Source organism: Schistocerca serialis, chromosome 2 (genome assembly GCF_023864345.2).
Source record: "Schistocerca serialis cubense isolate TAMUIC-IGC-003099 chromosome 2, iqSchSeri2.2, whole genome shotgun sequence".
NCBI classification, from domain to species: Eukaryota; Metazoa; Arthropoda; class Insecta; order Orthoptera; family Acrididae; genus Schistocerca; species Schistocerca serialis.
This window is the reverse complement of record NC_064639.1, coordinates 226,249,091-226,265,505: the sequence shown is the minus strand read 5'-3', so window position 1 is coordinate 226,265,505 and position 16,415 is coordinate 226,249,091. Positions and strand designations below refer to the sequence as shown.

General features: G+C 41.8%; 1 protein-coding gene across 1 annotated transcript in view; it reads left to right on the top strand.

The window, feature by feature from the left end:
- LOC126456976 (N6-adenosine-methyltransferase non-catalytic subunit) overlaps positions 1-16,415 on the top strand; it is a 68,309-nt gene that overhangs the window by 42,103 nt on the left and 9,791 nt on the right. Inside the window, exon 5 of the mRNA XM_050092920.1 lies at positions 6,303-6,512. Within this exon, the coding sequence (XP_049948877.1) occupies positions 6,303-6,512 (210 nt within the window). The remainder of the gene's footprint in view (positions 1-6,302; positions 6,513-16,415) is intronic.

The following is a 16,415-nucleotide window of genomic DNA, read 5'->3' as shown; positions in this document are numbered from 1 at the left end:
GGAAATCCACCCTTTCGGTGATGCTATAAAATTATCTAACAAGAGAAGGATATCCCTGTTTAATGTTTCTTTCAAAAAGTTCATGTTTTGAACTGACAATATCTCTGATTAATTCTGTGGCTAAAACAGCCAAGGGTGTGTGAGTTCGATCATTGTCATACCTGTAATCATGGCTGGAAGGCAAAAGGCTGTTCTGGCTATGTCGCAAACTGTACCATTTATTAGGATGCCACTGTCCCCGAGTACAATCTTTGTTATACCCTGCAGCTTCCTCTTACTGTAACACTTTGGAATTGTTACTTCTTGAATGGATACTGAATAAATCCTTGTGTGTCCATTCTATGAAAATTCAGATAGGGGTTAGCATTTCCCTCTGACACCCTGTTACTACAGATTTCCCCAGGAAGAACTGCACAACTATGTGTAAGTCTGAACCACCCTGGTTGGACAGACTGTGATACTGTCTACCTGGCAACCCTGTAGATCTACCAAGGACATTAGAGCATAAATTTTGCTGTTTTTCCAAACTATTAGACTTCTTCACTGGTTTGTACCCCTGTCCACTTTCCTACTGCACCCCATTTTATAAGGTAAGGGTGTACAATAAAACACTAATATTAACATTCAAGCTTACCACTGGAGAATGTACCAACACATGCAGCCTTGCACCAGCTATGTTGGCTTTGACTACTGACATATGATAAAACAACACCAAATTACCTTTAGTTGCCTACATTATGTGCTGTAACTTTGCAATAAAGTCCTTTTGTGCTCTCCGCAGTCTAACTAGGAACTACTGTGGCAGCATTACTGTGGAACTCAGTTGCCTGTGTATGGCATGGTAAACAGCGAATTACAATAGAGTTGCCTTTAACCTTGCATCATTTATATAGCCCATCAAAACCTGTAACAGTTTGGCTACAGCTATTTGCCCATCCAGTGTATTCAGTTGGTTCTGTACCCTCTGAAGATCACTTTCATGGTCTACTTGGTGCTTTGTGCATGTTACATCAACTCTTGGTAACTCCTGTACTGCTCTGTATAATTCAGTACAGCCTGCTCCATGTTTACCAATTGGATGGTATGCTACTCTATCTTGGCCCTAGTAGTCCCTGATACTGCTTGCACCTGCCCCACTCTGTTGTTCAGCTTTTGAATATCCTCATTGGACACTGTTTTCAATAGTTTTTTGCTGCATTTACACATCCTCTCTTTTTCAACTAGTGTCGTCGATACCAGGTCAGTCACTTCCTTCAACTGCCCCCTCAGTTCAGTTTATCCGTAAGAGAGCTGTAGTCTGTAGTATTCTTCCTGAACTTCAGAATTCCCCTTTTCTGTGCTTCACCTTGCAGTTCCATAAACTTGTCTCTCAATCTGCACACCTCATTTCTTATTTTCCACACATTGAAAGTCAGTTCAGCTGCCCACCGATGGTTTGTTAACAAGACATTTGATTGTCTTGAGAACACCACTCCAGATTCAAGAGGCTGGTTCTGCAATCCACCCACTACTTCCCTCTGGATGAGGTGTAGGATCAGCAAGATTACCAAATTCTTCCTAGCTGCCTGTGCTGATATGTCACCTGAGAGAAAGCAATTTCTTGTCAGTTCCCCTCTCAAAAAACCCAAGTAGATGAGAAAAACACTACCAGACAATGTAAAAGCATTAACTCCTAATCTGCCCAGTAGAAAACGAGAAATGAACTCCCTAAACACAATAGTACAGACACCACTGGTTCAGAAACAAGACAAAAATACATATCGTGACAAAAGAAACTAGACACTGTTCAACTATTACATAGTCTTTGTGCATACTGCATGTGTACTGATCATTCTTAACTACCTGCTGCTTTGCCGTCATATCAACTTTATTCTGTACCACCTGCAGTGCTGGAACCTGAGACAAAGCATCTACTGTTCCATTGAATGGTTTAATTTGGCTTACTTGAATAATAAATGTTGACATTGGAAACTGTACCTTCGCATTTAATGATGATATTATCTCTATCACTTGGCATACCCCTGACACTTAGTTGAAAATGTCTTTGTTGTTCCCTTCTGTGTACAAGGGTTTATCATTAAAACCCACTGGCCCACTTGATATAGTGGCAGTACATTGCCCGATCTGTCCCTCACATTTGAGTGCCTTCGTATTCACCCATTTGACCTTCTGCCAAACCTTGTTTAACAGTTTCGTGAACTTCTCTGATAATATATCTCTTACTGATATTTCCAAGGCCCTGTACTCTGCCTCCTACAAGAGGACTTAATCCACGTTGTGGATCAGTTCATAAGTATGTGAGTTCACTTTATGAATTCCGCCAGAGAATGGCTCTCCCAATTCACTGTGCTTCTGAGTTAATCCAGTGAGTTTTTTATTGAAAAATCTGGCACTGTTCTGCTTATGATTCACCGAACAACCCCTTCAGCCATCTGGTCAAATGTCCGTGCCTTACTAAAGGTTTCATGGTACATGACATATATTTTTATGTCACCCAATAATAATAACTTAGCCATATACAGACATGGTTTCACAGACCAAATCCCTAATGTAGCTGCTGCGCTCACATAACCAACAAAGTCCGACACATCGTCAGATTCCAGGAGAAAGTGTAATGAGACTGGTTACTGTAGGACCAATGGACGAAACAAGTATGTTTACTATGGTCTTGGTGTCTTCTCTGTGGTATTGTGTCTGCCCACTCATGATTTGTAACACTTTTAGTTCCTTCTCTCACTCCTCATTAACCCAGATTTGTTCTACTTCACCATGGAGTAACATGGCTACCTGACTCTTCAGAACTTCAATAGCTTCACTTATTGAAGATGGTGCATGCGTTTCTGGTCATTGTGTTACCTCCATTCTCCATTATGCTGTAGAACAAATGTGAACCCAGCACACTGACACTACATAAGTAATCAGAACTATAATGCTAATCCTTCCTACATATCATGCTCCAGCAGGGCTCACTACACTGCTGTGCTTTGTGGCCAGACATCCTACAAATATCACAAGTTACCGGCACTGCCCTACTACAAGGTGATTCATGCCCCAAAAAATTACAATACTTGCGCTTTGTCAGCCGTAAATATTCCTCTTTGCAGTTACCACAGAACTGCAGCAGATTTGCATGTTCATGTGGTCTAAACAATGTAACTGTTAAGTTCATGTGAATATCATGTTAACTCAACATGGCTCCAAAACAAAAGGAAAAAGAAAACAGGCCAATAATAATTGGCCACTCACTGCATTATGTAATGACAGACATTGATGACGGCTGCTGATGTGCAGGTATGGTTCCTCTGTGACAGCGGCAGTCAACATAAAAACTTCTGACTCCAAATTATAGGGGTTCACAGGATGCGTCCCTCTACAATGTTTCAGGATGCTTGAGCTGAGAGGTGGTGGCGAAGACCTGCGTCATGCCCAGGGTGTCAGTGAACAGTATTAAATTAACATCCATTTTTTCTGAGAGTTTTACCGTCAGTCTTCTTCTCAGCTGGTAGTAGTCATGCCACTTATACATCAGTAGAACATGCTGAGTGGTGCGTCACTGCCCTTCATTGAATCTGCTGTCATAACCCCTTGAGTTGCCCATGGGCAGTTTCGGAGCCTTGTGGAGAGTGGAGCAGCAGTCAGTGTGTCCCCACAACCTAATGTGACTGAGGATGTCCACTGAAGCTCTCACTGACTGTAGTCGTGCTTAGGCTTGTAACCAGTAATCTGCATATCCGTGTTGGTGGTTGCTGTGCTAGCAAGAAGGCAGAAGTCTCGAACAGTGATACGGAGGTAGCTTGAGAGGTGATCCCAGCATACAGATGGTAATGTGGTACACGCACTGCCAGAGTGGTGGCACCAGGCACCCTGCTCCCAAGTTACATAGTTTGCATTCAGACAGATCAGTTCTTTATCCACATAAAATCTGCCCAACCCTCATTTTCAGTCAGTCACCGTTGTGACTGGCAGGGATAGCAACCTACAGAACTGAAGTTCTCCCCCCCCCCCACAGCCAGAGAGCTGCAGACTCATAGAAGTAGAGTCCAAAACTGGCAGCAGTTTGGCACCACTTTGTTGTATGTCAACAGGTCATCTGGCAACTAACAGAACTGGCTTCCCATCAGTATCAGTGAGGCGGATGGAAAAACTAGATTCTGAGTACTGAGTGGAAGGAAGGGGAGATTTATACAGTGATTGATGACATGATTCCCCCAAGTGAGTGACCAAATGTGCTCCAGTTCTTTTGAGCCTTTAAGCATTCTCTACTGGACAAACATTTAGTTTCAGAGCTTCAGAGCCTTCTTTTATGCAAGTTTTTCAGCCTTAAAGACATTCTTGCATAATCTGTAGAGCCTTCTTTTATGCAAGTTTTTCTGCCTTAAAGACATTCTTGCATAATCTGTAGATGTAGTTACTCAATGCTACCACCTTACAAAATATTGTTCCTCTTTCTTTGCAATGTCACCATGCTGACTTTTACACTCGTTATGCAACCATTGCATACTGGGCAGGCATGCTATGCCTAGATGTCTCTCCAGGCAGCTCAAAAATTTTGTTCTTCACCCTAATACTATTCTGCTGTGCAACAGATCTCAAACACTTGAGCAGTATTCTAGGGTAGTTCACACAAGAGTCTTATAACTAATCACCTTTAAAGACTGATTGCATTTTCCTAAGATCCTACCAGTGAACCAAAGTCTGTGCCTGATTTACATATGACTAACCTATGTGATCATTTCACTTCATGTGCCCACAAATTGTTCCACGCGGTCAGTCATGTGAGTTGACTGATTTCAAGTATAATTTTTTGTTGATATTGTAGTCATAGGGCACTATCTTTCTGCATTTTGTGAAGTGCACAGTTGTACATTTCTGAGCATTTGAAGCAAGTTGCCAATCCATGCACCACTCTTGTGTCTTGCTACCTTATCAAGATCTGAATGATATTTATGCTTCTTTTTTGGATAATACTTCATTATAGATAGATGTATCATAAAAAAACTGAGGTTACTGTTAAAACTGTCTGTCAGATAATTAATATACAACATGAACAGCAAGGATCCCAAAATGCTTCATTCAGGCATGCCAGAAGCTACTTTTGCATCTGTTGATGACTGTGTCCGAGATAAATTCTTGCACCATCCCAACCAAGAAATCCTCAGTCCAGCCACCAATTAGACTGTCACAACTAAACTAAGTGATTTTTACTTTATGTCTTAGCAAGTGTTCTCCTATTCTTTGTGATACAGCAGACTTTGGAGGTAATACCACAGGTTGACTTCCTGTCTGCTTTCACAAACATTAAGAAAAACTCACCAACTAATGTTTCTCTTGTCAATGCTGAATGTAATCTTTCTTCTGGTAACTGTAATGTTAAATTGAGGAAAGCTTTTCTGCACATTAATCTGACACTATTGTAAGCACAATTTCTTGAAGAACACAGATGTGACAAATGATGGGCCTCTTGTCTTGAGTACAAGTTGCTCAACCCTAATGGAATACTTGTTAACTGTCCATCGAAATTTTGTTCGATTCTTAACAGAAATTGCAATAATTCGTTTTAACAATGAATACAGAGGATTTTCTCAGCATTATTGACTCCATAGTTGTTACAGCTTTCTCAGCTTCTGATATGCTTCATTTTAAACAGAGACATATCTATTGAAAATAAATCTTCGATTGTATTGGTGTTGTCATTTCTTATCGACTGAAAAATAATTTCTGCTTTCCTGTCTCTTTTCCGTTAGTTAAAAAATTGAATTAAAAATATACATAGGGTGCTTTCATGTGCATAATTTTCTAATTGTTTCTAAAGGATATACATTTACTCATTTCCTGTTACATGACATATGGAAAATACAACTATTCGCTTGCAGCAGACTGATGTGTGGTTCATATACACACATAACAGAAAACAATCTTTGCTAGTTCCTGAGCCCTGGCTCTTTTTCAAGGAGGAAGAGCATACATTCACACCCACAATCAAACCCACACAATAGCCAAATGCACACTAGCGCAGCCATGGTCATGTGTGGTTGTGTGTGAATGTGTGTACTTACCACTCGAAAAAGAACCAGAGCTCAGAAGCTAGTGAACACTGTTGTCTGTTACATGTATCTATGCATAACATATCAATCTGCCATAGGTGAGTTATCTTTTCTGTATTTTACATATTGTTCTATTTAGAAATTTCTGTTATTGCTAGGCTTGTTTTCTATTAGAGATTTTTGTGAAGTGAATATGTAGTGCTTCCTAAATTATGACGTGTTGCTCTTTGAACATTCTGATTTCTTTGTTTTTGCAAGATAATGCAGCTTGATGTTGGAGAAGTAGCAGCTGCACGCAGTTTTGTTTTTCTTTGGTGTGGATCTTCTGAAGGTTTGGACATGGGCAGAGTTTGCCTACGAAAGTGGGGATTTCGTCGGTGTGAGGACATTTGTTGGATCCGTACAAATATTAATAATCCATCACACTCAAAAAATTTAGAACCAAAGGCTGTTTTCCAGAGAACAAAGGTAAGTGTTGTAGCTTTTAATGTGTAATGTTATTTTTGAATGGAAAACACCAGAAATATTTCTACTGTTCAACAACACTATATAGTCTTATAGAGAGACATATCTTACCATTTTGAGTGTTTGGTCATTATTTTTCCTTTTGTTGGAGTGTACTTCACACAAAAGAAGATTTTTCTGATTAATTTCTTCACCTTCTTCAGCTACATAGATTAAAAATTTAAGGTTTTTGTTACTTGACTTCACAATAATTCAAATATTACACTATCATTTAAGTTTCCACCAGATCTCTACCACCAATAATACACTGTATATTACTTTCTTGTTTTATTCCTCCAAAGTGATGAGAAGCTTCTCTGATATCCGTGGAGCTAAGTAATGTCAATATTATTATTTTTGTATTTAAAGCTTCAACAGTAAAAATGCTGGCAGGAGCAGTAGTAGCAGTAGCTGCTAAATTATTAAATGTTGTAATGATCTGAATTGTGTAAGGTCATACTTTGATGAAATAACTTATTTGGGAAGAGTTAAAAATGGATTTCTTGTCAACAATTCTCATTTTTGTAACTTTTGGGAAGCGTTTTATGGAACAACACTGTATTCCTTTGAAATGAAACTGGTTCCCCATTTCCAAATATTTTTGAATCTGCGATGTAGAATGCTGTTTGATCAATTCATTCTACAGGAAATATTTACGAAGCAGATAGAATAGCTTACTGTAGATTCTAAAAGGGCCAGGATTGATTATTTTTTGTTGCATTATTTATTCTGTCTTGATGTTTTAGTAGATTCTGAAAAATTGTAGGAAAACACCATGGTTAATAGTCTAATATGACTGTGCAGCCTGCCACAGAAGCATCAAATTTATGTCTGTTTCTTCAGTATGATCTAACAATTACTTCATCTTATTCTTTTGTTCTGTATATATGGATTCAGTATTCAGTGGTACCATCCCTCAGGTTGTTGCAACAAGGAGAAATCTAGTTGTCATGTCTTTACATGCATAACAATGAATATGGCATGTGTTAGCAATTGTAACCACACTCTATGAATAACTGAAGGATGAATCTCATAATCATCTCTAGCGGAGTTTAAATTTTCCTCCAATCTTCCAATGCGTCTCCATCACAGTTTGTGCAATAAATGACACCCCAGTACTACTGTATTGGACCAAGTTGGCTATCTGGGGGGGGGGGGGGGGAGGGGGGGGAGGAGAAAAGTGGAAATGAAGTCCCATGCTTCTTGACAGAGGGTAGGGGAACGGTGCGGGAGACCTCATTGGCTTACTAGGCAAGGTCCTAATGGAGGTGGTTTGCCATTGCCTTCCTCCGACCGTAATGGGGATGAATGATGATGATGAAGATGACACAACACCCAGTCATCTTGAGGCAGGTGAAAATCCTTGACTCTGCCGGTAATTGAACCCAGGACCCTGTGCTCAGGAAGTGAGAACGCTACTGCGAGACCACGAGCTGCGAACTTGGCTATCTAAGTTATCTCAAAATCTATAAAGTATTTCTGAAGTGTACCAGACATATTTGAACTATATTCTGAAGCCTTATGCCCAGGAAACTAATGTTCTACTGATAGTGGATTCACAGAGTGACCAGATGGATAGGACATTGCATGAATCAACCTTTATTCATGAACATAGTCAACCATCTTGACCCATAGAAGTTATACACCTCTTTGTCTGCTATGTTATGTTTTTAATCATTAAATAAAAATCATTTCATCATCAGAATTTATCATCACATTAAATCCAAAATTACTGAAAGAACTGCATGGTATGCAAATTCGATTAGAACCCGTTCATAATTGATTGTCTTTATCAATATTTAACGATATGATGTTAAATGCTTGGTTTGCAACAAAGTTGATAATCAAAGTTCTGATTTTCAATAACATCAGTCTAGGTCTGTTGTCTTGCACAGAACAGCAGAACAAGTCCCAATGTGGGGCAAAGATTTTTTGCTGCACTTGGTACAACAAAGCCATTTGATTCTGAGGTTTTCACGACAACTTGTGCTCAAATACTTGTGAAACGTGGAACATGTAAGCTGAAATTAGGTTAATGTTATACGAAAATGTGGCATTGTTTTGCAGATGACATACCACCAATTGCCAGCTGTCTGGAAATAGAATAAGTCCAAGTCAGTTTCCCAAAGCGTCTTATGTCTCTGAAGAAAACCTAGTGCTGTACCAACTTCAAACAGGCTGACAGAGATGTATCTTCCTATATAGGTGGGTGCCAACAAAATATTTCCACATACTGAGGAAAAATTTGTGATTGAAATTTCGTGATATCTTGCTGCAATGAAAAACGCCTTTGTATTAATGATTGCCACCCCAATTTGCATATCATATCCGTGGCACTCTCTCCCCTATTTTGTGACAATACAAAACAAGCTTCCCTTCTTTAAACTTTTTTTGATGTCTTCCGTTAACTCACTCTAATGCGGATCCCACACTGCACAGTAGTACTGCAGAAGAGGGTGGTCAAGTGTAATGTAAGCATTCTCTATAGTAGATCTGTTGGATTGTCTAAGTGTTCTACCAATAAACTACAGTCTTTCGTTTGCTTTCCCCACAATATTATCTGTGTGATCATTCCAATTTAAGTTATTTGTGATTGTAATCCCTAAGTATTTAATGAAATTTACGGCCTTCAGACTTGTGCGATTTATTGTGAAACCAAAATTTAGTGGATTCCTTTTGAACTTTTCATTATTTAAGTCAATTTCCATTTTTCCACACGGGAAAAATATATTTAAAAACAAAGATGATGTGACTTACCATACGAAAGTGCTGGCGGGTCGATAGAAACACAAACAGACACATACATACACACAAAACTCTAGCTTTCGCAACGAATGGTTGCTTCGTCAGGAAAGATGGAAGGAGAGGGAAAGACGAAAGGATGTGGGTTTTAAGGGAGAGGGTAAGGAGTCATTCCAGTCCCGGGAGCGGAAAGACTTACCTTAGGGGGAAAAAAGGACAGGTACACACTCGCGCGCACACACACACACACACACACACACACACACACACACATCCATCGGCACATACACAGACACAAGCTGAAATGTCTGCTTGTGTCTGTGTATGTGTGGATGGATATGTGCGTGTGTGTGCGAGTGTATACCTGTCCTTTTTTGCCCCAAGGTAAGGAGGAGGAGGAGGAGATTAGTGTTTAACGTCCCGTTGACAACGAGGTCATTAGAGACGGAGCACAAGCTCGGCTGAGGGAAGGAAATCGGCCGTGCCCTTTGAAGGGAACCATCCCGGCATTTGCCTGAAGCGATTTAGGGAAATCACGGAAAACCTAAATCAGGATGGCCGGAGACGGGATTCAACCGTCGTCCTCCCGAATGCGAGTCCAGTGTGCCCCCAAGGTAAGTCTTTCCGCTCCCGGGATTGGAATGACTCCTTACCCTCTCCCTTAAAACCCACATCCTTTCGTATTTCCCTCACCTTCCCCCCTCTTTCCCGACGAAGCAACCATTGGTTGCGAAAGCTAGAATTTTGTGTGTATGTACAAACATACACACGAAATTCAAGCTTTCGCAACAAACTGTTGCCTCATCAGGAAAGAGGGAAGGAGAGGGAAAGACGAAAGGATGTGGGTTTTAAGGGAGAGGGTAAGGAGTCATTCCAATCCCGGGAGCGGAAAGACTTACCTTAGGGGGAAAAAAGGACGGGTATACACTCGCACACAAACACACATATACAGACACAAGCAGACATATTTAAAGACAAAGAGTTTGGGCAGAGATGTCAGTCGAGGCGGAAGTGCAGAGGCAAAGATGATGTTGAATGACAGGTGAGGTATGAGTGGCGGCAACTTGAAATTAGCGGAGATTGAGGCCTGGTGGGTAACGAGAAGAGGGGATATATTGAAGAGCAAGTTCCCATCTCCGGAGTTCGGATAGGTTGGTGTTGGTGGGAAGCATCCAGATAACCCGGACGGTGTAACACTGTGCCAAGATGTGCTGGCCGTGCACCAAGGCATGCTTAGCCACAGCGTGATCCTCATTACCAACAAACACTGTCTGCCTGTGTCCATTCATGCGAATGGACAGTTTGTTGCTGGTCATTCCCACATAGAATGCATCACAGTGTAGGCAGGTCAGTTGGTAAATCACGTGGGTGCTTTCACATGTGGCTCTGCCTTTGATCGTGTACACCTTCCGGGTTACAGGACTGGAGTAGGTGGTGGTGGGAGGGTGCATGGGACAGGTTTTACACCGGGGGCGGTTACAAGGATAGGAGCCAGAGGGTAGGGAAGGTGGTTTGGGGATTTCATAGGGATGAACTAACAGGTTACGAAGGTTAGGTGGATGGCGGAAAGACACTCTTGGTGGAGTGGGGAGGCTTTCATGAAGGATGGATCTCATTTCAGGGCAGGATTTGAGGAAGTCGTATCCCTGCTGGAGAGCCACATTCAGAGTCTGCTCCAGTCCTGGAAAGTATCCTGTCACAAGTGGGGCACTTTTGTGGTTCTTCTGTGGGGGATTCTGGGTTTGAGGGGATGAGGAAGTTGCTCTGGTTATTTGCTTCTGTACCAGGTCGGGAGGGTAGTTGCGGGATGCGAAAGCTGTTGTCAGGTTGTTGGTGTAATGGTTCAGGGATTCCGGACTGGAGCAGATTCGTTTGCCACGAAGACCTAGGCTGTAGGTAAGGGACCGTTTGATGTGGAATGGGTGGCAGCTGTCATAATGGAGGTACTGTTGTTTGTTGGTGGGTTTGATGTGGACGGACGTGTGAAGCTGCCCATTGGACAGGTGGAGGTCAACATCCAGGAAAGTGGCATGGGATTTGGAGTAGGACCAAGTGAATCTGATGGAACCAAAGGAGTTGAGGTTGGAGAGGAAATTCTGGAGTTCTTCTTCACTGTGAGCCCAGATCATGAAGATGTCACCAATAAATCTGTACCAAACTTTGGGTTGGCAGGCCTGGGTAACCAAGAAGGCTTCCTCTAAGCGACCCATGAATAGGTTGGCGTACGAGGGGGCCATCCTGGTACCCATGGCTGTTCCCTTTAATTGTTGGTATGGCTGGCCTTCAAAAGTGAAGAAGTTGTGGGTCAGGATGAAGCTGGCTAAGGTGATGAGGAAAGAGGTTTTAGGTAGGGTGGCAGGTGATCGACGTGAAAGGAAGTGCTCCATCACAGTGAGGCCCTGGATGTGCGGAATATTTGTGTATAAGGAAGTGGCATCAATGGTTACAAGGATGGTTTCCGGGGGTAACAGATTGGGTAAGGATTCCAGGCATTCGAGAAAGTGGTTGGTGTCTTTGATGAAGGATGGGAGACTGCATGTAATGGGTTGAAGGTGTTGATCTATGTAGGCAGAGATACGTTCTGTGGGGGCTTGGTAACCAGCTACAATGGGGTGGCCGGGATGATTGGGTTTGTGGATTTTAGGAAGTAGGTAGAAGGTAGGGGTGCGGGGTGTCGGTGGGGTCAGGAGGTTGATGGAGTCAGGTGAAAGGTTTTGCAGGGGGCCTAAGGTTCTGAGGATTCCTTGAAGCTCCGCCTGGACATCGGGAATGGGATTACCTTGGCCAATGGCAAACTTTGTATGTGGTGTTGTCTGAAGGCTGACGCAGTCCCTCAGCCACATACTCCCGACGATCAAGTACCACGGTCATGGAACGCTTGTCCGCCGGAAGAATGACGATGGATTGGTCAGCCTTCAGATCACGGATAGCCTGGGCTTCAGCAGTGGTGATGTTGGGAGTAGAATTAAGGTTTTTTAAGAAGGACTGAGATGCAAAGCTGGAAGTCAGGAATTCCTGGAAGGTTTGGAGAGGGTGATTTTGAGGAAGAGGAGGTCGGTCCCGCTGCGACGGAGGACGGAACTGTTCCAGGCAGGGTTCAATTTGGATGGTGTCTTGGGGAGTTGGATCATTAGGAGTAGGATTAGGATCATTTTTCTTCGTGGCAAAGTGATATTTCCAGCAGAGAGTACGAGTGTAGGACAGTAAATCTTTGACGAGGGCTGTTTGGTTGAATCTGGGAGTGGGGCTGAAGGTGAGCCCTTTGGATAGGACAGAGGTTTCGGATTGGGAGAGAGGTTTGGAGGAAAGGTTAACTACTGAATTAGGGTGTTGTGGTTCCAGATTGTGTTGATTGGAATTTTGAGGTTTTGGAGGGAGTGGAGCTGGAAGTGGGAGATTGAGTAGATGGGAGAGACTGGGTTTGTGTGCAATGAGAGGAGGTTGAGGTTTGCTGGAAAGGTTGTGAAGGGTGAGTGAGTTGCCTTTCCGGAGGTGGGAAACCAGGAGATTGGATAGTTTTTTGAGGTGGAGGGTGGCATGCTGTTCTAATTTACGGTTGGCCTGTAGGAGGATGCTCTGAACAGCCGGTGTGGATGTGGGAGAGGAAAGATTAAGGACTTTTATTAAGGATAGGAGTTGACGGGTGTGTTCATTGGCTGAGTTCAAAAAATGTCTCTGAGCACTATGGGACTCAACATCTTAGGTCATAAGTCCCCTAGAACTTAGAACTACTTAAACCTAACTAACCTAAAGACATCACACACACCCATGCCCAAGGCAGGATTCGAACCTGCGACCGTAGCAGTCCCGCGGTTCCGGACTGCAGCGCCAGAACCGCTAGACCACCGCGGCCGGCTTTGGCTGAGTTGATGTGTAGGTGAAGGGTTAGGTGGGTGAGGGCAATGGATTGTTCAGTTTGGAACTGGTATAGGGACTGATGGAAAGAAGGGTTGCAGCCAGAGATGGGAACTTTAAGTGTGAGGCCTTTGGGGGTAATGCCAAATGTCAGACAAGCTTGAGAAAATAGAATATGGGAGTGTAATCTGGCTAGGGCGAAGGCATGTTTGCGGAGGGAATGTAAATAAAACTTAATGGGGTCATTGTGGGGGTGTTGTGAGGGTGACATGGTATTAGAAGGTGGAAAGTGTAACATGAGGCTGAAATGAAAATGAAAATAAAAATATATGGGGAGAGATAAAGGTGAACTGGAAAGTAACTGGAGATCTGGTGTGAAAAAAGGCAAAAAGCTGTTGGTTACAGCTGGACTATGTTGGACTTGGGTTGGTAGACAACGATGTGCACAAAGGTTAGGTGGTTGTGTTGCCGCCAAAACACGTTAAAGGACGGAGAAATTAGGGAAAATTTCGAAAAAACTGCGTGTAATATATTAAAAGGAGTGGTTTTGTGGTGGCAGATTATGAAAATGAGGCTAACAATTGTCTGACGAAGAAATAATGACGTTAAAACCTGGGGGAAGCGGCTAAAAATTATCAGTGATGTGGGAAAAACGGAAATGGAAATAAAGCGAAAGTTATTAGAACTAGCCGAAATAGTTGTATAAAGGTGAAAGGAACTGTTTGTGAACTAGAAATGGTGGATTTTATAGCAGCGGTAGTGTTGAAAGCGGCAAAAAAAATTTTTTTGGTTGTGGTTTGGAAGTGGGTTACGTGTTATTGAGTATATATAGGCGGGATAAAATTGTATAGCAGATTACGGTAAAAAGAAGGTGAATACAAAGTGAAACTACTGGCAAAAACAGAAAGAGAAAATAAGACGACAGAAAAGATTTCGAAATGCAACAGTGACAATAACAAACGTAATTGTTGGGTTCAAATTAATGATATCAATATAATAGAGGGGAACATTCCACGTGGGAAAAATATATTTAAAAACAAAGATGATGTGATTTACCGAACGAAAGTGCTGGCAGGTCGATAGACACACAAACAAACACAAACACACACACAAAATTCAAGCTTTCGCAACAAACTGTTGCCTCATCAGGAAAGAGGGAAGGAGAGGGAAAGACGAAAGGATGTGGGTTTTAAGGGAGAGGGTAAGGAGTCATTCCAATCCCAGGAGCGGAAAGACGTACTTTAGGGGGAAAGAAGGGGTATACACTCGCGCACACACACACATATCCATCCGCACATACACAGACACAAGCAGACATTTGTTCATGAGAATAAAGAAGTAGTTGTGTTTCATGAGAATGATATTTTGTGAATCCACGTTGGCTATTTCAAATTAGTGCAGACTTCAATGTAAGATACTTTGAATAGTTCGCACAATGAAACTCTGTGTCAAAATCCGGCTGAAAACCCAGAGAGATTCTGGCCTTATGTTGAGTACACCAGCAGCAAGACAAAACAAAAATCATTTTCTTTCAGGCAGTTCATAATGTTTGAAAACAGTATATGTACCAAAATCCTACTGCAAATCGATGTTTGTGATATGGATCTGTAATTCAGTGGATTACTCGTATTTCCTTTCTTGGGTATTAGTGTGACTTGTGCCTCATCTCAGTCTTTAGGTATAGATCTTTCGACAAGCGAGAAGTTGTATACGGTTGCATGAATGGAGCTGTTGTATCAGCGTACTCTGAAAGGAATCTGTCTGGTGTTCAGTCTGGACTGGAGGCCTTGCCTTTATTAAGTGATTTAAGTTGCTTCACTACACCAGGGACATCTACTTCTAAGTTACTTATTTTGGCAGTTGTTCTTGATTCGAATTCTGGAATACTTACTTCATCTTCTTTGGGGAAGGAATTTTGAAAAACTGTATTTGGTAACTGCTTTAGTAGCACTGTCATCAGTAATATCATTGTTATTGCACAGTGATGGTTTTTGTTTTCTTGCTGCTGGTGTACTTTACATAAGGCCACAATTTCTCTGGGTTTACAGCCGGATTTTGACAGAGTTTCATTGTGGGAACTATTCAAAGTATCTTACATTGAAGTCTGCACTAAATTTTGTGCTTCTGTAAAACTTCAGCAATCTTAGGGATTTTATGCTCATTAAAATTTGGCATGTTTCTTTTGTTGCTTCTGCAACAGTGTTTTGCTTTGCGTACAATGGGGGATCAGTACCATGTCATATTAAATTGTGTGTTATATATTTCTCAGTTGCTGTTGATACTGTTTCCTTGAATTCAAACCACATCTGGTCTATGTGTACATAGTCATGTTGAAAGAATTGGAGACTGTCTCTTAGGAAGGTGTCAAGTGAATTTTTCCTGTTGAAAGAATTGGAGACTGTCTCTTAGGAAGGTGTCAAGTGAATTTTTATCTGATTTTTTAAATAGACATATTTTGCACTTATTTTTAGTGGGTTTAGATGTTATGGTATTCAGTCTCGTTAAAACAACTTTGTGGTCATTAATCCCTGTATCTGTCATGATTCTCCCCATTTTCTCAGGATTATTTGCTGCTAAGAAGTCAAGTATTTTTTTGCAATCATTTACTGGGGCTCCTTGATTGACTGGGCTCCTGGATTAATTGTTCAAAATAATTTTCAGGAAAAGCATTCTGTGCGATTTTTAACAAATTGACTTTAAAACTGCATTTTTGCCAACAGATTGAGGGTAGATTGAAGTCACCACCAACTATAGTCGACTATGTGTGTTCCTCTTTGAAGTGAGACTCAAGTTTACTTTGAAGTGTTCAGCAACCATATCATCTAAGTCAGAGGGAGGGGGGGGGGGGGGGAGCAGTAAATTTTTATTCCAGTTGTTGTCAAGCAAGTATAACCTCTACCCTTGCTAATTCACAGAAACTATCTACTTCAGTTTCACTACAGGATAAACTACTTCAAACAGCGAGAAACACATACCACCAATTGTATTTAATCTATCTTTTCTGAACACCATTAGCTCCTCTGTAAAAATTTCAGCTGAACTTACCTCTGGCTTTTGCCAGCTTATGCTACGTATAACGATTTGAGCTTTGGTGCTATGTATTAGCACATCAAGCTCTGGTTCATTCCCAGCACAGATATGACAGTTTATGACTAAGATACCTAGATCTACCTTCGCCATGTTTGCCCTGTGCTCTTTTAGACTGATGCCCTTTCTGTAGTTTCCTGAAAACCTCTAAACTAAAAGCTCCTGTCCCCTCCACACAGCCTC